Source organism: Papio anubis, chromosome 20 (assembly GCF_008728515.1).
Source record: "Papio anubis isolate 15944 chromosome 20, Panubis1.0, whole genome shotgun sequence".
Classification (NCBI taxonomy): domain Eukaryota; kingdom Metazoa; phylum Chordata; class Mammalia; order Primates; family Cercopithecidae; genus Papio; species Papio anubis.
In genome coordinates, this window is record NC_044995.1 from 19052443 (window position 1) to 19079324 (window position 26882).

The window sequence follows — 26882 nt, forward strand, 5'->3', positions numbered from 1 at the left end:
CCTCACACTGCCCTCTAAACCGAGTCCCACTCCGTTTCTAGATAAAGACATAGTACCTGAGAGAGCTGAAGAACTAGCACACAGCAGCACTGAGATATACACCCGACTAGCCTGGCTGTGGTGCTTCGGTTTATAACTTCTTAGTCTTGCTGCCTCTCAGAGACAGATTTGCCTTCTAAAAGAGCAATGCAACATTTGATGTGCTTTTTTTTTTTTTTTTCTAGACAGAGTTTCTCTCTTGTTGCCCACACTGGAGTGTAGTGGTGCGATCTCAGCCCACTGCAGCCTCCACCTCCTGCGTTCAAGGGATTCTCCTGCCTCAGCCTCCCAAGTAGCTGGGATTACAGGCACCTCCAGCTGTAGATTACTAAAATCACCTCCAGCTGTAGATACAGACTAAAATATTAAGGCAGGAAACAGTAACTGGATACATATGGTAAAACTATGATGAATGTTTTCTTCAATTTCCTTCAACAACAAGGAAAAATTAGTAATTTTCCTTTTTTATTTAAAAACGGATTTTTTCCTACTGGGGATGGCCATCTGAACATGGAGCCAAGTGTGGCAGACAAAAGCAGTGCCACCTATCCTGATTAATAAGGAAATGTGAAAAAGTTCCCTTCCTCCCTCAGCCCCAATTCCTCCCTAAAACTGAGCAACTATGGAGAGAATCCGCGTGAAGATGAAATCAATCATTATCTTTCTTGGTAAAGAGTCAATCTCAGGCAGGGCACAGTGGCTCATGCCTGTAATCCCAGCATATTGGGAGGCCGAGGTGGGCAGATTGCTTAAGGCCAGGAGTTCAAGACCAACCTGGCCAACATGGTAAAACCCCATCTCTACTAAAAATACAAAAATTAGCTGGGTATGGTGGTACACACCTGTAGTCCCAGCTACACAGGAGACTGAGGAAGGAGAATTGCTTGGACCTGGGAAGGAGAGGTTACAGTGAGCTGAGATCGCACCACTGTACTCCAATGTGGGTGACAGAGCAAGAATCCAAATTAAAGAAAAAAAAAAGAGTCAATCTTGGAAAGCAGTATTGCCCTGCAGTCAGTCACTCTTCTAACAGCATGGCAGCCATCTGATGGGCACTATCTCAGCATTGTGACCTGATTGTGACTTACACACCCTTATCATCAGTCCCTAACATTTGAACTCAAAAGTCATATTTTGCCATATAGATACCATCATCTAGATGCTCTCAGTCACAAACTTAAAACTAGATCATAGGCCGGGCACAGTGGCTCATGCCTGTAATCCCAGCACTTGGGAGGCCGGGGTGGGTGGATCACCTGAGGTCAGGAGTTTAAGACCAGCCTGACCAACGTGGTGAAAACCCATCTCTACTAAAAATGTAAAAATTAGCCGGGCGTGGTGGCATATGCCTCTAGTCCCAGCTACTCGGGAGGCTGAGGCAAGAGAATCACCTGAACGCGGGAGGCAGAGGTTGCAGTGAGCCAAGATCGCGCCATTGTACTCCAGCCTGGAGAAAAAGTGGGAAACTCTTGTCTCTAAAAAAAAAAAATTTTTTTAAACTAGATCATAGGTCTCTCATTGCCACCCATTGTGGTTTCACAAAAGCGAACTCAGTATCTTCTCCCTCAACTTATTCTTCCTCTTAGGTTGTAGCCTCTGTCTCCTGAAGCTGTATGTTTGAAAGCTTTGTTTAGCACATTACCTCTTATTACTTATTTTTCATAAATGTCCTAGATATTCTCAAATGTTTCATCTTCAACATAAACTGTAGAATTATTCTGTTATAATTTGGGGCAAAGAGATCCCTTCTTAAGATTTTGCTTAACATTTCACTGAATTTGTCCATTCATGTAAGAAAATACTGACAATTCTGAAAATTGTTGAGCCTTCCAATCCAAGAACAAGGCTTCAATATTTACTCAAGACTTTCTATATATCTCAAAATGTAATGTTTTATGCTTTCACATAGGTACTCCAATTTTCTTTTCATATCTGTTACTGGATAGTCGACTGTGTTTTCAGCAACCTCCACATCCCAAGTACAAATGATTATCCTGCCTCAGCCTCCTGAGTAGCTGGGACTACAGGCTCTCGTCACCATACCAGGCTAATTTTTGTATTTTTAGTAGAGATGGGGTTTCACTCTGTTGGCCAGGCTGGTCTCGAGCTCCTGATCCACCCGCTTCAGCCTCCCAAAGTGCTGGGATTACAGGCATGAGCCACCACACCCAGCCTTCAGTTTAGAATTTTGTCCTGGTGTTTGTGTGGTTTCAGAATTTCAAACAAAATTTCCTCATGGTATGAATGCCTTGGCTTCACATGTATATGATTCAAATGGAATCCTGTCAAATTCAATGAATATGAGTCAATCAAGTGGACTCATAGGGGATATATGAAATTCAGTTCAAACTCAAAAGCAGGCAAAAGTAATCCACTATATTAAACCCTAGTTACCCCTGGGGTGGCAGTAGGTATTGACCAGTAAGGACACCTTCAAGGTGTTAGAAGTGATGAATATCTTGATCTAGGCTGTGGTTACAGGATTCTGTAATATAAAAATTCATTGAGTTGTACCTTAAAGATAAGCCCACTTGACTACATGTGTATTATGCCTCAATTTTTTTAAAGAATTCTTTTTTTTTGAAACAGGGTCTCACTCTGTCACCCAGGCTAGGGTGCAGTGGCATGATCATAGCTCACTGCAACCTTGAACTCCTGAGCTCAAGGAATTCTTTCACCTCAGCCTCTCCAGTAGCTAGGATCACAGGTGTGAGCCACCACACCCAGCTATTTTTTTTTTTTTTTTGAGACAGAGTTTCACTCTTCTTGCCCAGGCTGGAGTGCAGTGGTGCAATCTCGGTTCACTATAAACTCTGCCTCCTGGGTTTAACTAATTCTCCTGCCTCAGCCTCCCAAGTAGCTGGGATTACAGGTACCCACCACTAAGCCCAGCTAATTTTTTTTTTTTTTTTTTGTATTTTTAGTAGAGACGGAGTTTCACCATGTTGGTCAGGCTGGTCTTGAACTCCTGACCTGAGGTGATCCACTCGCCTTGGCCTCCCAAAGTGCTGGGATTACAGGCGTGAGCCAACATGCCCAGACTACCCAGCTAATTTTTAAATTTTGTGTAATGATGGAGTTTCGCTATGTTGCGCAGGCTGGTCTCAAGCTTCTGGTCTCAAACAATCGTCCTACCTCAGCCTACCAAAGCACTGAGATTACGGACGTAAGCCACTGTGCCTGGCCAAAAAGGGAATATTTAATGACCTGGAGAAATGTCTGTTATATAAATGAAATTATCTCCATTCAAACTTAGAAATTTTGTTCAAACACAGGCTGGGCACAGTGGCTCACTACTAAAAAATACAAATTAAAAATACACCTCGGCCGGGCGCGGTGGCTCAAGCCTGTAATCCCAGCACTTTGGGAGGCCGAGGCGGGCGGATCACGAGGTCAGGAGATCGAGACCATCCTGGCTAACATGGTGAAACCCCGTCTCTACTAAAAATACAAAAAAAAAAACTAGCCGGGCGTGGTGGCGGGCGCCTGTAGTCCCAGCTACTCGGAGGCTGAGGCAGAATGGCCTGAACCTGGGAGGCGGAGCTTGCAGTGAGCCAAGATCGCGCCACTGCACTCCAGCCTGGGTGACACAGCGCGAGACTCCGTCTCAAAAAAAAAAAAAAAAAAATACACCTCTACTAAAAATACAAATTAGCCGGGCATGGTGGTGCGTGCCTGTAATTCCAGCTACTTGAGAGGCTGAGGCAGGAGAACCGCTTGAACCCGGGAGGTGGAGGTTGTGGTGAGCCGAGATCACCCCATTGCGCTCCAGCCTGGGCAACAAGAGTGAAACTCCGTCTCCAAAAAAAAAAAGAAAGAAATTTTGTTCAAACACAGCCACATCTTGCCTCTCCCCATGGTGCTCCTCCCCTCAATGAATATCCCATTACATTAGGGATCAAAAACAGACAAAACTAATCTGTAAGGTTAGAAGCTAGGAAAATGGTTCCCTCTGGCAGAGTAGTAACTGGGAGGGGCATCATGAGGGCGTGGTGCTAGAATGTTGTTTTCTGATCTGAGTGCAATACCCAGGGGTATTACCTTGTGACAATTCATTGAGCTGCATATTTATATACATTTTTGCATATATCTTATATCACAATAAAAGGTTTATGTAAAACTTTTTTTTTTTTAATTATTTGCTCTGAAACCTGGCACTGAGCACAGTATGGGTAGTGAAGGGAACCAACGTGGAGGAAAAAATACCCAAACTCCTTTCCCTGGCTTATTACTTCACCCATGCTAAGCAGCTATCTGTCTTTGATTCTGTGCAAATGAAAAATAGGGACTATCTGCTTTTAAAACTAAAACATGACCTATGTGGGTTCTGAAAGATGTTACCTGCCTTAGCATCCAGCTGCCTTTATTTCTTAAGATGCTACAGGCATTGTGCTTTTTCTGAAGGTTACATAAAGATCAAATGTAATAATTTTTTAAAGTTAAAATATTGTTTTGGCATTGTACCTTTTCATTAGAGTAATGGTCAAAATCTTATTTTCTGACTCAGAAACTGAAAGTCAAATACTGCATGTTCTCACTTATAAGATAATAATGTGTACATATGGGCCGGGCGCGGTGGCTCAAGCCTGTAATCCCAGCACTTTGGGAGGCCGAGACGGGTGGATCACGAGGTCAGGAGATCGAGACCATCCTGGCTAACACGGTGAAACCCCGTCTCTACTAAAAAATACAAAAAACTAGCCGGGCGAGGTGGCGGGCGCCTGTAGTCCCAGCTACTCGGGAGGCTGAGGCAGGAGAATGGCGTAAACCCGGGAGGCGGAGCTTGCAGTGAGCTGAGATCTGGCCACTGCACTCTAGCCTGGGCGACAGAGCGAGACTCCGTCTCAAAATAATAATAATAATAATAATAATGTGTACATATGGACATAGAAAGCAGAATAATAGACATGAGTGACTCTGAATGGAGGGAGGCTAGGAAGCGGGTAGGGAATGAGAAATTACCAGAGAGGTTCAATGTACATTATTCAAGTGATAGTTACACTAAAAGCCCAGGCTTCCCCACTATGAAATATATCCATGTAACAAAACTGCACTTATATCCCCTACATCTATTATTTTAAATCTTATTTCCATTTTATTTGCAATCCCATCTCAGCCACTTTAATAACTATTAGTTCAATTTCAATTTCAGTGATGAACAGTTTCTAAAAGTAGCTTTAAATTTTGTTTTGTGGTTGTTGTGGCTTTATCTGTCTCGAATTTTTTCTGCCAGGACTTTATAAGGAACTGATTAGTGGAGGTTAAATGTGGCTATGCGTAAAATATATAGGACAAGGCAAAAAGACTCTCAGAATACAATAAATTCCAAATCTAGTTCCTCTTCCTTTGATAATTTATTTTTAAGCTGAGCCTAGATGAAAGTATTTTCTAAACACTCTGTTTGCTCTTTCAGCCAAATCTTTTACATTATCATTTTATTTTATTTTGTTTATTTGTATTTATTTATTTATTTTGAGACAGAGTCTCATTCTGTCATCCAGGCTGGAGTGCAGTGGTACAATCTCGGTTCACTGCAATCTCCACCTCCAGGGTTCAAATGATTCTCCTGCCTCAGCCTCCAGAGTAGCTGGGACCTCAGGTGCCCGCCACCACACCCAGCTAATTTTTGTGTTTTTAGTAGAGGCAGGGTTTCACCGTGTTGACCAGGCTGGTAACTCCTGACTTCAAATGATCCACCCACCTTGGCCTCCCACAGTGCTGGGATTACAGGCATGAGCCACTGCACCCAGCCTACATTATCATTTTAGATACTTACTCAGTAAATTTGTTTTCTAACCACGGGCAAGGTCACATCCATCGCCGCTGTCACAGAGTCGGAATGGATTTCCAGAAACCAGGCTCACTCTTGGGATGCTGTCACAGATGCGTATGTCATTACTTTTGCCAGAAAGAACCTTAAAGGAAACAGGAAAAAATATGCATTAGATCACTAACAAGAACAATAGAAGCCACATCTTTAATAACATGGTACTTCAGATAAATTTAGCACGTGATACTTTCAAATTATTTTCATTATTGTGGAGAACAATAAAAAGGGTGTGGGTTCAGAAAAGAGTTTTGAGATGGGCCTTGGTGGAGAGGAACTGGCTGCTATTCAGCTAGGGAGTGTCATTTGAGTGAAATGTGTTCCCACAGATTGAGGCTTGCAGCCTCAAATCTGTGATTTTCCCAGCCCCAATCTCCACATTTCAGGACCCTCAACACCAACCCTTATAAGCCTCCTAATCAGACACACATAGTGTCCCCAGTCACCGGCCTCCAATCTCCAACCCTCAGAGGTTTTCATAGTCACTGATATTCCCGTATGTTTAAATCTGACCAGGAGAGACTACTGGTCAGTAACTACAAAGCACACTGATCTGATCTGATTGCCAGTGAATTTACACCGCCCCCAATCGTGAACCCACACTGTTCGCCAATGATATCCCAACGACTGAGGATTAATTGTTGATTCTCACAGTCCCACCCCCACCCACAAGTGACAGTCCGAATAACTGAGCCTCATTGAGGCGTACCTTTAAGATAAGCACACTTGACTCTATTCTCCATTCCCTGATCTACAAAAGTCCAATCGTTATTACTCTCCGATCCTCCACCGATGATATGAAGTAAGTCTCAATCACCGATGGCCCAAAACATTTCTCCAAATATTCATCACCACTGACCCCCCTCATAACTGAACCCCAAAGTTTCCACAATCACCAATTCCGGTACCCAAACTATTACTGCCCACAGAACTTAGAACCTCCGATCACTCATCCTCTCGGTCTCAGATCATTAACCTTAAAGTTCTCTAAACCAGTGTCTGAAAAATCCCAATTGACCCCAGACCCATGAAGACCACTATAACTGACCCCATGCACCCTGAAAATCAAGACATTTCACAGAACTCGCATTTATTGATTCCCACACACTCCCAATACATCTTCTTCAGAGACTGTGCCATTGACTCCCGCCAACCTCTGCCTGCCACCACTGAGGCCCCGCGAGGCTCAGAGGTCCAATCTCTTAACCCTTCAGTCCCTTTGTCGTTGACCCTCACGGGCACCCATAACTGACCCAGTCGGCCACCGTAGTCGGCTCCCCAGGTTTGACCGTTTCTCAAACCGACCCTTCCCATTTATGCTGCATCCGCGCCCAGAATCTGAAATTGATCGTCCTGCCACACCGCCTCATCGCGGTATAAGGTCGTCCCATCCTGAATGGCCGGTGCGCAGACTCAATTGCGACTTTGAGGCTGTCAGCGGCCACCCGGCAACGTTCCAGAGAACAGGATTCTGGGTTTCTCAAAGCTGTAATGGGAGGTATGATGGCGACGCCCGCTTGACTCCTACCGGGGGCGGCCATGTTTAAAGCTGTGCCGTACAACGGATGATTACGCCCTTTCTTTGCCCGACCAAAAGATAAGGCTATTTTAGGACAAGGAGAAGCAAGTGTCCCTGGATCCCTAAACAGAGATGTCGTCTCTGCTCTTAACTCAGCATCCCAGATGCCAAAACCTCCTGTGACTAACATGGCGGCGCCCAGACATCAATGCTGAGCTTTCTTTGTTTCCAGCAGCCTGATAAGATGGCCGCGAACATTTTTACCGCTTCTTACGTGCAATGGGTGCAGCCTCTCCTAGGAGGAGTTCCCCTATGGCAATGTGAAACTTTTTCTGAGCCAGCTCTGGGAGTTACAGAGCAGCGAAGAGACTCGCTCTTCTTTTAGGGAGACAGAGACAGCCTAAGGAGGGGGCGTGACTTCACGGAAAAGGCGGAGCCGCAAGGAAAGGGCGGGGCTGCCGCAGTGGGAAGAGATCTGAGTTCTTAGCGCATAATGGAAAGGAAATGTTGAAAGCAAGATTTTTTCCTAAGGAGGCTTGCCCGATAAGCCGACCTGAGGGAAGAATATGAGTGCAAGAAGTTTATTTGGTAGGTAGGGGATGGAGAAGTGAGACGGGAGCGATGGGAACGACTATAGAGTGCGTCGGTGAGCCGATTAGCTCGATGATCAATGAGGGCTCTGTCAGCTTGGGAGCTCTGGGGGATTGTGTAGAAACAACTTCCAAATTGTCACAACCCCCAGGCCGATGAAGCTGACATATGTCTACACCATCTCTCTTCCCCATTGTTTTAGAGCCACTCCAGAGGTGTTAAAGCTCCAGCACTTCCAGCCTGCCTCATGGGAAGGTCTTAGGCTGAGTCTATAGGTGCCTGCAGTAAGAAGCCAGCGGTCTGCATATGATTGCCCAGGGGTAGTGGCTGGGTACCAACAGCATTCACTACAGGCCTGCCTTGGATACCGCCTAACGCAGTGCTCTGCATATCACAGGTATTGGAACATCTCTAGAAAAGATTGCCTTGTCTTATGAAAATGGCTTTTTAAAAAAATCCTAATTCCAACTGGTTATCCTAGCAACTGATACAATAACTGACCTCCAAAATGTTTCCCAATGATTCCTACCTCCTACTATTCACACTCTTATGGAGTTCCCTCCCACATTGTACCAGGGTTGGACTGTGAGACTAATAGAATATAGTACCAGTGATAGACGTCACTGCTGAGATTAAATATAATAATAAAAGGCACATTGACTTCTGTCTTAAAGGCTGCTGCCCCCACTTTGAGAGAAGTTAGTTGCCATGTCATGAGGATACCGAGACAGCCTATGGAGAGGCCCATGTAGCAAGGAACTAAGCCCTCCACCCAATAGCCTGGGAGGAGCTGGGGCCTTCCTATAACCAAGTGGGTCACCTTGGAAGCACATCTCCCAGCCCCAGTCAAACCTTGAGATGACTGCAGCCCCTGCCAATTATTTGACTGTGACTGCATGAGAGACTCAGTCACAAGCACTCAGCTATAGCAGCTCCTGTATTCCTGACCCTCAGAAAGTATGTGAGATACTAAATTCTTGTTGTTTTAAGCTTCTGAGTTTAGGGTAATTTGCTATGCGTCAACAGATAACTTCAATGCTGTGTTAAATGCTACAGTTGACATTTCTTATTCTTTCTTTTTTTTTCTTGAGACGGAGTTTCACTCTTGTCGCCCAGGCTGGAGTGCATTGGTGCAATTTCGGCTCACCGCAACCTCTGCCTCCTGGGTTCAAGCGATTCTCCTGCCTCAGACTCCTGAGTAGCTGGGATTACAGGTATGCGCCACCACGCCTGGCTAATTTTGTATTTTTAGTAGAGATGGGGTTTCTGAATTCTTTAAATACAGTTTCTAAACTTGTGAGATAGTTCTGTCAGAGGGAGATTATTACCAGTTTCCTCTTTTTCCTTGTGATGGAAAAATTAAAAGCCTAGGGCACTGCTAGATTTTTAAAATTTAACAAAGATGTCAAGGGTCCTTGCTTCATTTGATTTAACATTAATATAAGTGGTTTATATAACAACACTTTGAAGTGACTATAGTAATTAATTTAAAATCACCATTTAGGATGCGCATGGTGGCTCACACCTGTAATTCCAGCACTTTGAGTGTTGTAACCAAGTGAGTTATAGAGAAATGCCACACTCTGAGACTAATTCAGGAGTCCTTTTATTGCCAGCGACCGAAACTTGGCTAGAGCTCAAAATTCTCTCGGTCCCGAAGAAGGGGCTAGATTTCTTTTTATACCGTGGTCTAAATAGGGGAGGGGGAGTATAGCTGAATCAATTTTTACAGAAGCAGAACAAGCAAACAAATTTAAAAAGATTAACTGCTTACAGTTACAGAAAAGTAAACAGTTCCAGGTGCAGGGGCTCAAACTATCACAAAGAGATAATGCAGAGGCTTTGGGTACCATCCCCCAAGCGCGTCCCCAGGAACTGCTGGTTCAGCTTGTCTCAATATCTCATCAGTAAGCACATTCCTGGATGAGCTTGGAGTCAGCTTGCACTAGTTATGTCCTTAAGGGATGGGGGGATAAGGGGGATGCAAGTGAAGAAACAAAAATGGGGTCTGTCCAGCTCTCTCGGCTAAGAGAGACAATCAGGTTAAAACAAGGTAGAGTATCACATTCCCCACTCATGTTTTGGGGAATCAAATCATTGATTCCTCGGTTATAACGAGGGGGTTATATTGGGTCCTAAGATACATAAGTTTCACAGAAGCTATGCGCTGCTTTATAAAGTTAAGAAACCAATTTAATATACAAGACCCGAAAACTAAACCTAACAAGAGGAGGAGAAGGGATCCTGCCAATCCAGTAATTAGAGGATTCAGCCATGGATTCCAGTTAAACATGTTTTGGTACCAGGGGTGTTATTTTCGTGTTCTTGCTGGCATCTATCTAGATTTTTTCAAAATCTTTGGAGAGGATCCTTTATGACTCCAGACTGATTGGCATAGAAACGACAACTCTCTCCTAGAGCTGCACATAACCCTTTTTGGGAGAGAAATAGCAGATCAGGCCTCGGCGGTTTTGAAGGACTACTTCCGCTAGAGACTCTACCTAGGAATGCGGCATATTTATGGCTGATTGGAGATTGCTTAAATCAGCATCTACTTGTTGAGACAGGGACATTAGTCCAGCTTCTCTCTGAACCAGGGCAGCCATGCCAATGGCTGCTGATCCAGCTATGCTAAGGCTGGCCAGAAGGGGTACAAGGAGTGGGGCGGCTCGGCGAAACCTGGAATGTAATTCAGGGGGAGCGATGAGAAGTTGCCCTTCTGGCCCGCTGTACACACAGACCTAGGGGAGCACATGAACCAACACGCACAGGAGAGGCCCAGGTTCAGTCCCATTGATACAGCGAGTGAGGCCTGAAGTATGGGCCAACCAGGTATTGTTAGGTGTCTGGTAGGAGACTGAGGTGTTTAAGGAAGTAAGTAGAGATTGATTACAGGTGGCCTGAAAGGGAGAAGCAGACAAGTTATACCTGGTGCTAATTAGACAGGAGGCGTTTCCTGACACGTATCCTAGTGTAAGGGCATGGGGGCGTGTACGACAAGGAAGAGAGTCAATTTTAGCCTGGCTTCTACTCCTAAACCAACATAATATGGGGGTTTTGCTTTTAGGCACAACCAACAATCTTGGGCTAGTTTAGGCTGGGTGAGATTAAGGAGGTAACGTACCCCGTCCAGAATGGACATTAGGCTGGGCTAGAGATGTGGTCATGGTAGCTGAGATTTAGGAACCTGGAGAGGCGGCGGGATGGTTAAATCGACCCTGTCTGGGTGTCTTTGGAACACAGGGTCACCTAAATCAGTTAAAGGACCAATTTGCTTAGGAGGGCTCCATGGGACCAGGATTTTTTTCTGGATGGTGAACATAGTTCCAACATCAAATCCCGAGATATAAAGCCTTAATCCCCATGACATGCCATAATACCATTGAGCCGAACCAGGGTTACGGACAGTTATAGTAAGAGGGTTACAATTTTCTATAATACACAGTCTAGGATGGGAAATGCGAGTTATGGAGAGGGTTGAGAACCGGGTTGATCCTCCAGGCTAAGTGGCTAGGGTTACACACGACCAGTGAGGGCAGAAAAACTGGTAAGAATCTCAACAACTAGAGTCAGGGTGATTTCCAGGACAGAGGTAAAAGTCAGCATTCTGGAGTCCTTTTTCTGCACCTTCAGAGCTTCCACATCCAGTCCGGCTTCCTGTGTGTCCGAACCCTGCAGCAAGGTCGATGTTCCCCACTCCCATGACCGGCAGGTGGTGGTGTTCTTCCTGGGTACTGGCAGGCTCTGGGAACAAAGCACATAAATCGACTGCAAAAGAGACTTCCTTGGAGGTTCCTGCCTTCCAAGTGGTGTTTGCAAACATACGTCCTGTTGTGAAAGAAGTGAGAAAAGAGTAGAGGGGGCAGAAGGCATAATAGGCAGAAACAAACAAAAGAGGTAAATAAAAAGAATCTGATGGCTTCCCTCGACTTAGGTGCAGTTTTAAGGGGCCTGGCCCAGGCTTGGGGACCCATGTTTCTTGCTGGGCTTTGTTGGCTTTTTTGATGCGAGAGTGATGAATCCAAGCAGAAATCCCATCCACTTTCAGAGCTGTTGGCGTGGTGAGGATGACAGTATGAAGTCCTTTCCAGGCAGGAGTGAGTCCTCCTTTCTGCAGCCTTTTAACATACACCAGGTCACCCGGCTGGAAAGAGTGGCAGGGCCCCGTCTGGTCAGGAACTGGATTGGGGTGTGCTCCCTGGACAAGCAGCTAGATGATGTCCTGTACCTGTTGGAGAGACTGCAGGTACTGTAACAAATTAGCTTGTGAGATTTCTGCTAAATGGGTATCTCTTAGCTTAGGCAAGACAGGTGGAGCTCTTCCATACGTGATTTCAAAAGGTAAAAACCCAGCCCGGTAAGCGGTGCATCTTACTCTAAGAAGGGCTAAAGGAAGGAGCTTTACCCAATCCTCACCAGTCTCTAGGATTAATTTTGTAAGAGTACTTTTTAGGGTGCGGTTCATGCATTCTACCTGTCCAGAGCTCTGAGGTCAATAGGCGCGATGGAGTTTCCATTGAATGTTTAATGCCTTGCTGACCGACTGAGCTATGGATGAGGTGAAGGCTGGTCCATTATCAGACCCTATGGCAACAGGCAACCTGTGTCGAGGGATGATTTCATTTAGTAAAAGCTTATCTACCATGGTGGCAATTTCGTTTCTGGTGGCAAATGCCTCAGTTCATCCGGAAAAGGTGTCTACTAGCACCAGGAGGTATTTATACCCTCGTTTTTCTTCTGCAAAGTCAATTTCCCACTTTTCTCCTGGTGAGCCTCCCCGGAGGCGGTGGCCTGAGCTGGGCTTGGGACCTTGTTTGGCGTTTACCTGAGCACAAGCTGTACACAGGAGAGCTGCTTGGTTAGTTAAGTCCTGAAGGTGAGGGATCTTGAAATGGCTCCTTAGAAGCTGGGCCAGTTTTACTCCGCCCAAATGGGTGGTAGAATGCAGACGATTGATTAAAGTTTCCTGAGGGCTCAGGGCATGAAAATTCTGGAATCAGGAAGAATCCACCAACCTTCTTGATTTTCACTGGCTTGAAGATCTGAATCTTGTATTTCTTCTTCTGGGGAGTATTCTGGGTGGTCTGGTAAGTCAGACTGCAGAAAGGACACAGCGGGCAGTAGGGTCAAAGGCGAGACTGGGAGCCGAGCTGCCCCTCGAGCTGCAGAGTCGGCTCTTTGGTTACTACGGGCAACGGCCATGTCTTCTCATTGATGTCCTTTGTAGTGAATTACAGCCACCTGCTGAGGAAGCCAAACAGAGATGCACCACGACGCCCGGCTAATTTTTGTATTTTTAGTAGAGATGGGGTTTTACCATATTAGCCAGGCTGTTCTCGAACTCCTGACCTCAAGTGATTCGCCTGCCTCAGCCTCCCAAAATGCTGGGATTACAGGCGTAAGCCACTACGCCTGGCTGGGGCTATTGACTTCAAAGATAATTTAGGGGGTGAGGAAAATGTTCTATGTATTGTTTTAGGTGGTGGTTTCATGGGCCTATGTAATTGTCAAGACTCATCAAAGTGAACACTTATTTGTGTTATTATATGTAAATTATACCTTCATTTTTAAAAGAAAAAGCATACTGTTGAGAGTATTGAGTAGTGATGTGGGCCAGGGAACAGAGAGGGAGTAGAAAAGAAGTAACAGAACTTTATCATAGTCTGCAGAAAGATAGGACCCTGCCAAGGTCATCATCAGCATTTACGGCCTATGACAGGGCGATTCCTCTAGGCAGAGGAATTCGAGAAAGGAGCCTCTAGGCAGACTTAGCTCCAAGGCTCTGGGCTAACCCAACCTGCACTGACCATCAGTGCTCACTTGTTCCAGTGAGCTTATGCCTATAGGTCCAAGCCTTGAACTACATGTGGTGGCCCTGGACACTGTCATCATTTAAAAGGATACAGGCCCCAAATTTGGCCTAAAAGGAGGCACAGCGCTTCCTTGCTCTGGAGCAGAAAGGACCTTACCTGGGCCTGAGTGTTGTTTGTTTGTTGTAGGGGAAAGAAAGAGAGATCAGACTGTTACTGTGTTTATGTAGAAAAAGGAAGACATAAGAAACTTCATTTTGATCTGTACTAAGAAAAATTCTGCCTTGAGATGCTGTTAATCTGTAACCCTAGCCCCAACCCTGTGCTTGTAGAAACATGTGCTGTATTGACTCAAGGTTTAATGGATTTAGGCCTGTGCAGGATGTGCTTTGTGAAAAATGTGTTTGCAGGCAGTATGTTTGGTAAAAGTCATTGCCATTCTCCAGTCTCGAGTACCCAGGGACACAATGCACTGCGGAAGGCCACAGGGACCTCTGCCCAAGAAAGCCTGGGTGTTGTCCAAGGTTTCTCCCCACTGAGACAGTCTGAGATATGGCCTCGTGGGAAGGGAAAGACCTGACCGTCCCCCAGCCCAACACCTGTAAAGGGTCTGTGCTGAGGAGGATTAGTGAAAGAGGAAGTCCTCTTTGCAGTTGAGATAAGAGGAAGGCATCTGTCTCCTGCTCATCCCTAGGAATGGAATGTCTTAGTATAAAACCCGATCGTACATTCTATTTACTGAGATAGGAGAAACCGCCTTGTGGCTGGAGGTGAGACGTGCTGGCGGCAATACTCCTCTTTACTGCACTGAGATGTTTGTGTAAAGTTAAACATAAATCTGGCCTATGTGCACATCGAGGCACAGCACCTTTCCTTAAACTTATTTATGACACACAGTCCTTTGCTCATATGTTTTCCTGCTGACCCTCTCCTTACCATTACCCTATAGTCCTGCCACATCCCCCTGAGATAGTAGAGATAGTGATCAATAAATACGGAGGGAACTCAGAGACTGGGGACGGTGCGGGTCCTCTGTATGCTGAGCGCCGGTCCCCTGGGCCCACTTTTCTTTCTCTATACTTTGTCTCTGTGTCTTTTTTTCTTTTTTCTTTTTTTTTTTTTTTGAGAAGGAGTTTCACTCTTGTCTCCCAGGCTTGAGTGCAATGGTGTAATCTCGGCTCACGACAACCTCTGCCTCCCGAGTTCAAGTGATTCTTCTGCCTCGGCCTCCCAAGTAGCTGGGATTACAAGCATGTGCCACCATGCCCATCTAATTTTGTATTTTTTAGTAGAGACAGGGTTTCGCCATGTTGGTCAGGCTGGTAAACTCCCAACCTCAGGTGATCTACCTGCCTTGGCCTCCCAAAGTGTTGGGATTACAGGTGTGAGCCACCGCGCCTGGCGTCTCTGTGTCTTATTTCTTTTCTCAGTCTCTTGTCTCCATCTTGTGAGAAATACCCACAGGTGTGGAGGGGCAGGCCCCCTTCAGTTTGTTGTTTTTTTATTTTTATTTTTATTTTTTGGTGTTTTGTCTGGTTTAGTTTGACTTTTTGGGTTTGTTTTTTTTTTTAGAGACAGGATCTCACTCTGTTGTCCAGGCTAGAGTGCAGTGGCACCATCATGGCTCACGGCAACCTTGAACTCCTGGCCTCAAGTGATTCCCCTGCCTCAGCCTCCCAAGTAGCTGGAACTACTGGCACACACCACCATGCCCAGCTAATTTATTTTTATTTTTTTGTAGAGATGGGGTCTTGCCATCTTTCCCAGGCTGTGGCCTGAGTGTTAATAGGAATGTAGCTTGGCATGAGTGTAGGGTGCTCTGGATCTGGGTGGGATGTGGCCATCTCCTGGATCAAGTTGATCATGGGAGTAGCCTGGGATGAGGAGAGGCCACAGCCCATCCTGTCCTGAGATTATGTGGAGGCGGGGAGAGCACAGGGGCAAGGGTGAAACAAGTATCAAAGTATAATTTTCAAAAACTTGTAATTTTTAACTCTTTTACAGATATTCAAAGATTCATATCACTTATTAGCAAGGGAATTGGAAATTGATTTCCAAGTGAACAGGTATATACATTTTTTTCAGTGAAAAATAATAGAATATTTGAATAAGATTGCAAAGTTAGATATAAAAACTATTTAATATCCCTACAGGGCAATAAAACCATACCTTTAAGGTTATTTCTTCCGCACAGAATCAATTTGTAGCTATACCAGATGAATATATGAAAATGCATCAATTGTCTGCAAGTTAACATCTATTTTTACACGACCTACATCCTAATCAATAACAGAGTCAATCAAATAAAGGTTCATTACACCAGAGCAATGAATTCTCAACCCGGGGCAGTTTTAAGCCCCAGGGGACATTTGGCAATGCCTGAAGATGATTTTGGTTGTCACAATGGTGGGGGTAGGATACTACTGGCATCTAGTAGAAAGAGGCCAAGAATGCTTCCAGTCACTCTGTGATGTAGAGAAGAATCCTCTGTAACAAAGGATTATCTGGCCCAAAATGTGAATGGTGCTGACTGTGGGAAAACCAGTCCCTAGAACAGTTTGTTAGACTGTGTTGTAGTATGACTTTGCAAGGATACACGGGATAACAAAATAATATATTTTCCTTATTTCCTAGTGTCATGTGGTGCAAGGTTAAAGATAACCAGGGGCACACATGCTTGTATCTTGCCACAATGTCAGCCTTTTATTGATGCTAGTTCAATCACAGCAACGTGAGCTACGTGGAGTTCCCAAGGAAGCATTCTCCTTAGTACTTCCCCTTCACTCCGGAGGCAGAGCAGCGGCACACAGGTTCAAGATACTCCAGAAGTCAGTCAATATTGCAAAGCATATATAATAGTGTACCTTTTTTTTGGTGGGGGGGGGGGGACAGAGTCTCACTCTGTTGTCCAAACTGAAGTGCAATGGCGTGATCTCAGCTCACCACAACCTCTGCCTCCCGGGTTCAAGTGATTCTCCTGCCTCAGCCTCCCGAGTAGGTGGGACTACAGGTATGCACCACCATGCCCAGCTAATTTTTTTCTATTTTTAGTAGAGACAGGGTTTCACTATGTTGGCCAGGCTGGTCTCGAACTCCTGACCTCGTGATCCACCTGCCTCAGCCTCCCTAAGTGCTGGGATTACAGGTGTAAGCCACCACACCCAGCCAATAGTATACTTAATATATAAACGTTCTTGGTGAGACATTCTACAACAAACAAACGAATATTTAACATCAAGAGGAAAAAGAGATAGGAGAAAGGGTTAAGGAACCAGTCCATGGGCAAAGACAAAAGAGGTCCTAGTCTGGACTTAGGCAGTCCATCAGTCTTGCAAGAAAGAATTTTTGATGTGGCACAGCCTTCCACAGCAGATGCCAAGTTCTTATCACAAGTAACTACAAGATAGTGTCAGTTAAGATGGCCTTTTCATGCTGCTGAAGGCCTAATCTTTATTGTTACAGAGTCCTCTGGAGAGAACTGATGGTGGAAGAATGTGCTTGTTCATGTGCTTAACTGGTTGGATGCAGTCTTTATTCTTTTTTAATTAAGCAAAATATCTTGTTGGCAAAGTGTTCTATGAAAAATGAAATGGAGTCTTTTTCTAAGATGGAGTTAGGTATGTCAAAGGTGCTCTATACACCTAGTTTCTGATAACTTATTATTTTTTTTTTGAGACGGAGTCTCACTCTGTTGTCCAGGCTGGAGTGCAGTGGTGCGATTTTGGCTCACTGCAGCCTCTGCCTTCCAGCTTCAAGTGATTCTCCTGCCTTAGCCTCCTGAGTAGCTGGGACTACAGGCGCACACCACCATGCCTGGCTAATTTTTGTATTTTTAGTAGAGACGGGATTTCACCATGTCGGCCAGGCTGGTTTCGAACTCCTGACCTCAGGTGATCTGCCCTCCTCAGCCTGCCAAAGTGCTGGGATTACAGGCGTGAGCCACCACGCCCAGCCTGGTTGTTCTCAATTCTAACTACATCTTAAAATCACCCAAAGAGATTTTTAAAATCCCAATTCTTGGGCTCCACCTCCAGAAGTTCTGGTTTGATTTTCCTGGGGTAAAGCCCTGTTTTTATTTTTTTCCTTTTTATATTTCACCAGGTATGGGAAGCTGTGGATTCATAACCTGAGTAAATTAAGGAATTTCACATTATGAACTCAATTTGAGATGGGCTGGACTGGTGATACCTGGAAGGGGTAAATGAGAATCCACTCTGGAGGCACCTTATACCTCAGGGAGCATCCACAAATCATTTTTCAGGAACAGTGACCAGCAAGTTGTCACAGATATCCAGCATGCAAGGGGACAGAACCACATGAATAAGATCAAATAGAAACAACAGATAGTATAAGCAGATTCATCTAAACTGAGTAGCTTTGAACTAGGGATGTTGCTTTGGTTTGGGTTCAAGGCCCCCATTCAACATCTCTTAGCCCACAATGGTGAGTCTTCAAGACATATGAATATACATTACAGTGACAGCTAGCCCTTGGTATCTGCCGGCACGTAGATACCATTGCACCACTAATTTCCCATAGAACCTACCCCTCCTCCAAAGTCTTTATAGGAGCTGTAGTAGTTGCCTCTGTTTAGATCATGGGTTTTATTTCCCACTGTGTCCTCTATATGTGGTGCTAGATATTATTTCTTTTTTTTTTTTTTTTTTTTGAGACGGAGCCTCGCTCTGTCGCCCAAGCTGGAGTGCAGTGGTGCAATCTTGGCTTACTGCAAGCTCTGCCTCCTGGGCTCACACCATTCTCCCACCTCAGCCTCTTGAGTAGCTGGGACCACGGGCGCCCACCACCACGCCCGGCTAATTTTTGAAAATATTTTTAGTAGAGACGGGGTTTCACTGTGTTAGCCAGGATGGTCTCGATCTCCTGAACTCGTGATTCACCCACCTCAGCCTCCCAAAGTGCTGGGATTACAGGCGTGAGCCACTGCGCCAAGCCAATATTGTTTATTTCTAATCAGCACTAATTTCTACCTCTTTTTGTGCTCTTACCTTTGTTTCAGGGGCTGGAAACCTAACAATTTCACTTCCTAGACTACTTGCTAAAAGTCACCTAAAAAGTCAAAAGTAAAAAAAAAAAAAAAAGACACTGGGCTATAGCTCAGATTACACAAGTATCTCTAGCTAAAGGATATGAATGAGTGAATGAGGCAAAATAGGGAAGAGAAGAAGGGCTTTAATTTTTTTTATTTTATTTTATTTTATTTTTTAGACAGAGTCTGGCTCTGTTGCCCAAGCTGGAGAGCAGTGGCGTGATTTCGGCTCACTGCTGCCTCTGCCTCCTGGGTCCAGGTTCAAGCAATTCTCCTGCCTCAGCCTCCCAAGTAGCTGGGATTACAGGCACACACCACCATGCCCAGCTAATTTTTGTATTTTTAGTAGAGACGGGGTTTCACCATGTTGGCCAGGCTGGTCTGGAACTCCTGACCTTGTGATCCACCCACCTCGACCTCCCAAAGTGCTGGGATTACAGGCATGAGCCACTACGTCTGGCAGGGCTTTAATTTTTATCTACTGCTTTAACTTTCACTTCAGTGTTGGATGTGGTGGACAAGCACTCTCCCTCACTCTGCCATCCTGTTTCTTGTTGATATTTTCAACCATTCAGGTATGGATGTCTGAGGCCTCTCTTTGACAGTGATAGACAATTTCCTTGATATTCTTAATTGCTTATTTTTCCATTGACTTATAAATGAGAAAAATATAAAAATGTGAAGCTATCAACAAATTCTGCTGGATATTGATTATAATCACAGTGACTAAGTTAGGGATACATTTAAAAATCCAGAGTCTCTGTGTATTTGTTTCTGTATGCTGCCTATGTATCTGAAGTAAATTTGTCTCCACCGCCTGCTTCTACTTGTAACAGCCTCATGCCACTTCCCTTCCTGTTTCCTTTCACAGTATATTTTATAAAATAATAACTTTTACTAAATACTGCTGTAAATTTAACATATATTATGACAAATGCATGTAACAGTTCCAAAACAAAGAATTACCTCCCTTTAACATCTGAGAAAATTGAGTTCAGAAAGAATAGTAATTGGCCCAGAAAAATTCTGGACACTCAGATGGTACACAAAGGGAAATTAACAAATCATGGTGCATATACAATGGGGTCCTAAAAACAGTAAGAATGATGATGGGAAAATTAGGCTTATAAAACCCTTAGCATAAAATGTCATTCTCAAACCAGTCACACATGGAAAGATAGTCTTAAAATTGTTAACAATGGTTGCCTCTGGAAATAGACCATAAATAAGCTTCTTTCTGAAGAAAATGGTGAATACAGGAATACCAGTGGCATGCCTGGGGAATAGTAAGAAAGTAACTGACAGGGCACAGTGGTTCACACCTGTAATCCCAGCACTTTGGGAGGTCGAGGCGGGCAGATCACCTGAGGTCAGGAGTTCAAGAGCAGCCTGGCCAACATGGCGAAACCCCATCTCTACTAAAAATACAAAAATTAGCTGGGCGTGGTGGTGCGTGCCTGTAATCCCAGCTATTTGGGAGGCTGAGGCAGGAGAATCGCTTGAACCTGGGAGACGGAGGTTGCAGTGAGCCAAGACCATGCCACTGCACTACAGCCTGGGCGACAGAGTGAGCCTCCATCTCAAAAAAGAAAAAAAAAAAAAAAACCTGATAAAAGCAAACATCATTTAAATGTTCTTTATTTTTTTTGCATTACGAAATAGTTTAAATATACAGAAAGACACAGAGAGTAAGAACCGACTCATATACTCACAGTCAGCTTTATCAAATTTTAAGAATTGGCTATACAGTATTTGCTTATTTTTAAAATAAATAAATAATGAAAGATATTTTCATTTGCATCCTTTCCCCAATCTCATTTGTCTTTCTCCCTGCAGGTCACCACTGTTCTGAATCTGATGATTATTTTATGAATTCTTCTAGATTCTTTTCATATAGTACTTAGCCATGAAAAATATACATAACACTAATTTGCATGTTTTGAAATTGTACATGTTATACTGTATTATACAAAATACTCTGTAGTTCAATTTCATTAATATTATTTTTGAGATTTACCCATGTTAACAGAAATATCTCTATTTTAGTTTGCATTCTATCTTGTGTTTAACCTAATGGTTAGATTGCTTTCAACTTTTCATTCTCACAAACAATGCTGCAATGGACCATCATATATATCTCCTTGAAACCCGAGGAGAGACTATGTAGAGGTTTAAACGTGGAATTGCTGGGTCAAAGGTTATTCACATCTTCTTTACTAGACATTGCCAAATTGTGCTAAATACAACTACTTCCAATAGCACCGTATGAGTGTTCCTATTGCTGCACATCTTTCCAGTAATTGCCACTCTAATGCTTTTGCCAATGTGATGATTTTGAAATAGTTCATTGTGATTTTATTTTGCATTTCCCTTACTACTAGTGAATCCCCTTACTACTAGTAATACCCCCACATCCAATCTTTCTCTACTGGTATGAACCATCATCATATGCAGTTTCTACAAATAGAGTTGATAATTTTCTTGCTGCTCTTAAGAATTTATACCTCATAGATAAATTTCAGAACAAACTTGTGAAGCTAAAGGGCAAAAAAAAAAAAAAAAAAAATACACTGAAACATTTTGGCTGGAATTGCAGTGAATTTTTAATTAGGAAGAATTGCCAACTTTATCTCTGTAGTCTAGGCTATATAATGTTCCTTGATTTATTTTCTTGTTACTCTTCAGTTTTCTGGGTTTAGAAAATCTACTGTTTTATATTTAAGTATTAATTTACATATCTCCACCTCTGGAATTTTACTCTGTGAGAATGTGGCCTTTGTATTGCTGTCATTTCCTCATACCTAAAACAGTGTATGACAAATAGTAGTTACTCAATATTAACAGAATGAATGTCTATATTAATATTTGTATATCTGTCTGTTGTTTTCTTCCCTTAATCCCCTTTTGATTTCAATTTTGCAACCACTGGATAAAAAATTTTAAAACTTTACATTTTTCTATAGTATGGAACCCTTTACATGCCTTCTAAATTACCAGAATTCAACCATATAATTAACTGGGTATGGTGCTTTTTTCTCTTTTTTGAGATGGAGTCCCGCTCTGTTGCCCAGGTTCGGGGGCAGTAGCACGATCTCAGCTCACTGCAACCTCTGTCTCCTGGGTTCAAGCAATTCTCTTGCCTCAGCCTCCTTAGTGGCTGGGATTACAGGTGTGTGCCACCACACTTGGCTGATTTTTGTATTTTTAGTAGAGACAGGGTTTCACCATGTTAGGCAGGATGGTCTCCAACTCCTGACCTCATGATCCACCCACCTCAGCCTCCTAAAGTGCTGGGATTACAGATGTGAGTCACTGCGCCCAGCCAGGGTGTGGTGCCTATTTAAGTGGACCACGTGAATTTCTATGTTTATTTTTTTTTTTTTTTTTGTTAATTGTAACCATTTCTATTCCTTCCTTGATCTAAATATAGGTTCTGCATTCTTCCCAGTGAATTCTATTTTTCTTAATTGGCTTATCCAATTCATTATCTTTAGAAACTTCCTAAGACTGGCTATCAGTGTTATAGTTCCACTACCTAAGTTTATATCCACTACTAAGCTACAGTACAAAGACTGCCATTTATGTTCTAAAATTTTTAGATTTTCCAAATTCCGAACTGGTGTTTTGCAGGAATGCTCTACTTTGCCCAATAAGGAATCTTGTTTTGATTGTGAGGAGTAAATGATATATTGTAGAGTATGTAAGTTAATATATGTAGAGTATGTAAGATAGTGCCTGATGTGTAGTGGGCACTCAGTATATGTTAGCTATTATCCTTTATTGAATATCTGCTATATTTGACAGACTATATGAAATACTTTACATGCAAATTTCTCATTTAATATGCACCAGTCTACAACAGACACTATTTCACTTAATACTAACATTTCTACAGTACAGTATCCTGTATTATTCCTATTTTAAGATTTAAAGAAAACCCTGAGGTTTAGATAAGCAAATCGCTCAAAGTCACACAATGCCATAGTAGTGTTGGAGCTATGATTTTCCAGAATCTAAGCTCTTCGTCCTGGGAAGTGCCTAGTGCCCAAAGAAGAAGACTGGAATAAAATAAGGCTGAATGGTGTGTAAGAACCAAATAACAAAAAGCCTCGCAGACAATTTTAAAGGCTGTGAATATCAGTCTAAGAACAATAACAAGCAAAAAAAAAAAAAAAAAAAAAGTTTTAACTGGAGATAGTAATATGTGTTTTCTTTTCTGTTTTTTTTTTGAGATGGAGTTTGCTCTTGTTGCCCAGGTTGGAGTGCAATGGTGCCATCTCAGCTCACTGCAACCTCTGCCTCCCGGGTTCAAGTGAAGCTCCTGCCTCAGCCTCCAGAGTAGCTGGGATTACAAGTGTGCACCACCACGCCTGGCTGATTTTGTATTTTTAGTACAGATGGGCTTTTGCCATGTTAATCTCAAACTCCTGACCTCAGGTGATCCGCCCACCTCGGCCTCCCAAAGTGTTGAGATTACAGGTGTGAGCCACCGTGCCCAGCCCATACGTTGTTTCTTATACTTTGAAAAGAACAAGGCCGGGCGCGGCGGTGGCTCAACTGAGGCCGCTGGCATCCCTGAATGGGAGTCAGCGTTTCCACGGTGAAACCCGTCTCTACTAAAGGCGCGACCCGATCGCGGTTCAATGAAGCCTGTGATCCCAGCCCAGCTGCTCGGAAGCGAGCAGGCGTCAGGCTCCAGGGCTTGAGCATCGAGCGAATCCTGCCACTGCACTCCAGCCTGGTAAGCGAACTCTGTCTCAAAAAAAAAAAAAAAGAACAGTTAAGGGCTGGGGTGGTGGCTTATGCCTGTAATCCAGGCACTTTGAGGCTTGAGACAGACAGGTCGTGAGATCAGGGAGTTCAAGACCAGCCACAGCCAACATGGCTTGAAACCCCATCTCAAAAATAAAGTGTAGGCACTTGGTGAGGTGCATGTCTGTAGTCCCAGCTACTCGGGAAGCTGAGGCACAAGAATTGCTTGAACCCTGGAGAGGGCTGGGGAGGTCAGAGGTTGCAGGCTGAGATCGTCCCTGCCTCCAGCCTGAAGGCAAACAAGGAAACAGAGACATCTCAAGTAAAAAGATTTTAAAAAGATCAGTTTGGAGTGCATTTAACTAGAAGTGGGCTTAAAGGTAGCAAAAATAAATACAGGAAGACCTGTTTGAAAGCTATATTAGTAATCAGAGTGAGATGAATCGGACCAAGGTGACAACATTAAAGATAAAAAGGAGTACAAATTCTAGAAACATTTAGGACTCAGGATCTATAGGGCTTGGTGACTGACTGGGTTGGGTGGTGACAGTGACTCCCCAATGTGAATTCTCTGGTGATGAGCAAGGTGTGCATGCTGCCTGAAGGTTTTTTTGCATTCCTTACATTCATAGGGTCTCTCTCCAGTATGAATTCTCTGATGTTGGGCAAGGGATCCACAGTAACTAAAAGCCTTTCCACAAACAGTACATTCGTAAGGTTTCTCTCCAGTATGAACTCGCTGATGTTGAGTAAGGGACGAGTCATTGCTAAAAGCCTTCCCACATTCGATACATTCATAGGGTTTCTCTCCAGTATGAACTCTTTGATGCTGAGCAAGGTAGGCAATCTGGCTGAATGCTTTTCTACATTCCTGACACTTATAAGGCTTTTCTCCAGTATGAATTCTCTGATGTTGAGCAAGGTGTGAATTCTGGCTGAAGGCCTTCCCACATTCCTTACATTCATAGGGTCTCTCTCCAGTATGTATTCTCTGATGTACAGTAAGGTATGCACGAAGGCTAAATGCTTTCCCACAGACATTACATTCATAGGGTTTCTCTCCTGTATGAACTCTCTGGTGTTGAGCAATGGATGATCTGTTGCTAAAAGCTTTCCCACATTCGATACATTCGTAGGGTTTCTCTCCTGTATGAACTCTCTGGTGTTGAGCAAGGTAGGCAAACTGACTGAAGGCTTTTCGACATACCTTACATTCATAAGGTTTTTCTCCAGTATGAACTCGCAGATGTTGAACTAGATGTGCATTCTGACTGAAGGCTTTCCTACATTCCTTACATTCATAGGGTTTTTCTCCAGTGTGAATCCTCTGATGCTGAACAAGATTTGATCTCTGGCTGAAGGCTTTTCCACACTCTATACATTTATAGGGTTTCTCTCCAGTATGAATTCTTTGATGAAGAGTAAGGGATGAACTCTGGCTGAAGACTTTTTCACAGTCATTACATTTCAAAAGTTTCTTCTCTGCACAGACACTCTTGGGCTTAATAGCCATTAAATTTTTTTTAAAGCTTCTCTTTTGTGTGTCATGTTTATGTACTTTCTCCTCTTTGGGGATTATCTTTTGTGTACAAAGCAGTGGGTACTGATGAAAACTTCCCCAAGATTTATATTCTTGTTCTCTTTCATCAACAAGGGGTTCTTCATGAGTGATTATCTCTTCCTTGAAACACGCCTTCTGATTCCCTGGTTGCCTTTCAAAATAGCCCTCACATTTCCACTCTTCTTTCAAACTGGAGTATTCGAGGTTATAGCTTGTAAGTGTTTCTATTATCTTCTGGGATTGATGTTCTTCATAAAAGTCCTGCTTTGGGGTTAATTCTTCAGTCTCACATATAGGCTCCCAGCCTGAAAAGTAATAATAAGAAAAAATGTCTCCTCTCTGAGTATCAGAAAGTATATTTAAGAAAGTACATCTGTAAAGTAAAATATGTGAATTAAATAGCAAAACCCACAGGAACATTGGCTTTTGCAGTTCTGAAGTATACAAGAAGAGAAACTGAAAACAGGTCATACAGAAACCTAAGAAGAAATAATTAGAGTTATAAAAGAAAAATCAATAAATCTCAGGGCAGGAAGAAATTAGAGATGTGGTCAGAGCTGGTTACAATTTTATGCCTGTGTTAATAAAATAGACACTGAAATAGTCTCCACTCTTTTAGCTGCTTCATTCAAGAACATTCATTGAACAAATATTTACCTTTTGCCAGATACTATTCTGATGCTTTTAATATCACAAAACAAAGATCATTACCTTCAAGGATGTTATTTTCTTAGAAGAGACAGAAAATAAGTGATAAATAAGTAAATTTCATTTTATGTTAGAAGATACTAAGTGCTTCAGAGGAAGAAAATCAGGGTAGGAGATGTCATGGGTACTGATGAAATTAGAGCTAGGAATCATTAATAAGTTAACATTTAAGCAAAGATTTGAAGAAAGTGAAGAAGTCAGTCAGTCATTCAAGTCTCTGGGGAAAAAGCATTCAGGGAAGAGGTAGCAGCTGGTTCAAAGGCCCAAAAGTAGAAGCATGTCTACTATGTCTGGGGAATATTAAGAAGGCCAGTGTGGCTATAGAGTGAGTAGTAGGATATAAAGTCAGCAGGTAAAAGGTAATGAGATTATTTAAGCTTCACAGGCCTTCGAAGGGAATTTGGCTTTTACTCTGAGAAGGAGAGTGTATTAGTTCGTTTTCACGTTGTTATAAAGACACTACCTGAGACTGGGTAATTTATAAACAAAAGAGGGTTAATCGACTCACAGTTCTGCATGGCTGAGAAGGCCTCGGGAAACTTACAATCATGGCAGAAGGTGAAGGGGAAGCAGGCACCTTCTTTACAAGGTGGCAGGAGAGAAGGAGAGAGAGAGAGAGGGAGAAAGGGAGAGAGGGAGAGGGAGAGAGAGAGAGAGAGACAGAGAGAGAGAGAGACAGAGAGAGCGAGCAGGAGAAACTGCCACTTTGAAACCATCAGGTCTCATGAGAACTTCCTCACTAGCATGAGAACAGCATGGGGTAAATTGCCCCCATCCAATCACTTCCCACCAGGTCCCTCCCTCAACACATGGGGATTACAATTCAGGATGAGATTTGGATGGGGACACAGAGTCAAACCATAACACATGGTAATATAGTTCCATCCAAATCTCATGTTGAAATGTAATCCCCAGTGTTGGAGGTGGGGCCTGGTGGGAGGTGACTGGATCATGGGGGTGGAGTCCTCATGAATGGTTTAGTATCATCCTGTTGGTACGGTCATGACAGTGAGTGAATTCTCATGAGA

At 43.5% G+C, this 26882-nt stretch overlaps 1 protein-coding gene across 11 annotated transcripts in view; it reads right to left on the reverse strand.

The window, feature by feature from the left end:
• ZNF570 (zinc finger protein 570) overlaps nt 1–26882 on the reverse strand; it is a 58959-nt gene that overhangs the window by 16961 nt on the left and 15116 nt on the right. For 3 of the 11 annotated variants that reach the window (XM_031659539.1, XM_031659538.1, XM_017952887.3), the window contains exons 1-2: nt 7172–7582; nt 5816–5954 (exon numbers count right to left, since the gene is read on the reverse strand). Coding sequence is in view for 4 of the 11 variants with exons in the window: in XM_017952883.2 (XP_017808372.1) it covers nt 24097–25451 (1355 nt within the window). In the remaining 7 variants the exon portion in view is untranslated. The other 8 variants (XM_017952883.2, XM_017952882.3, XM_017952884.3 and 5 more) reach the window with 6 other exon arrangements.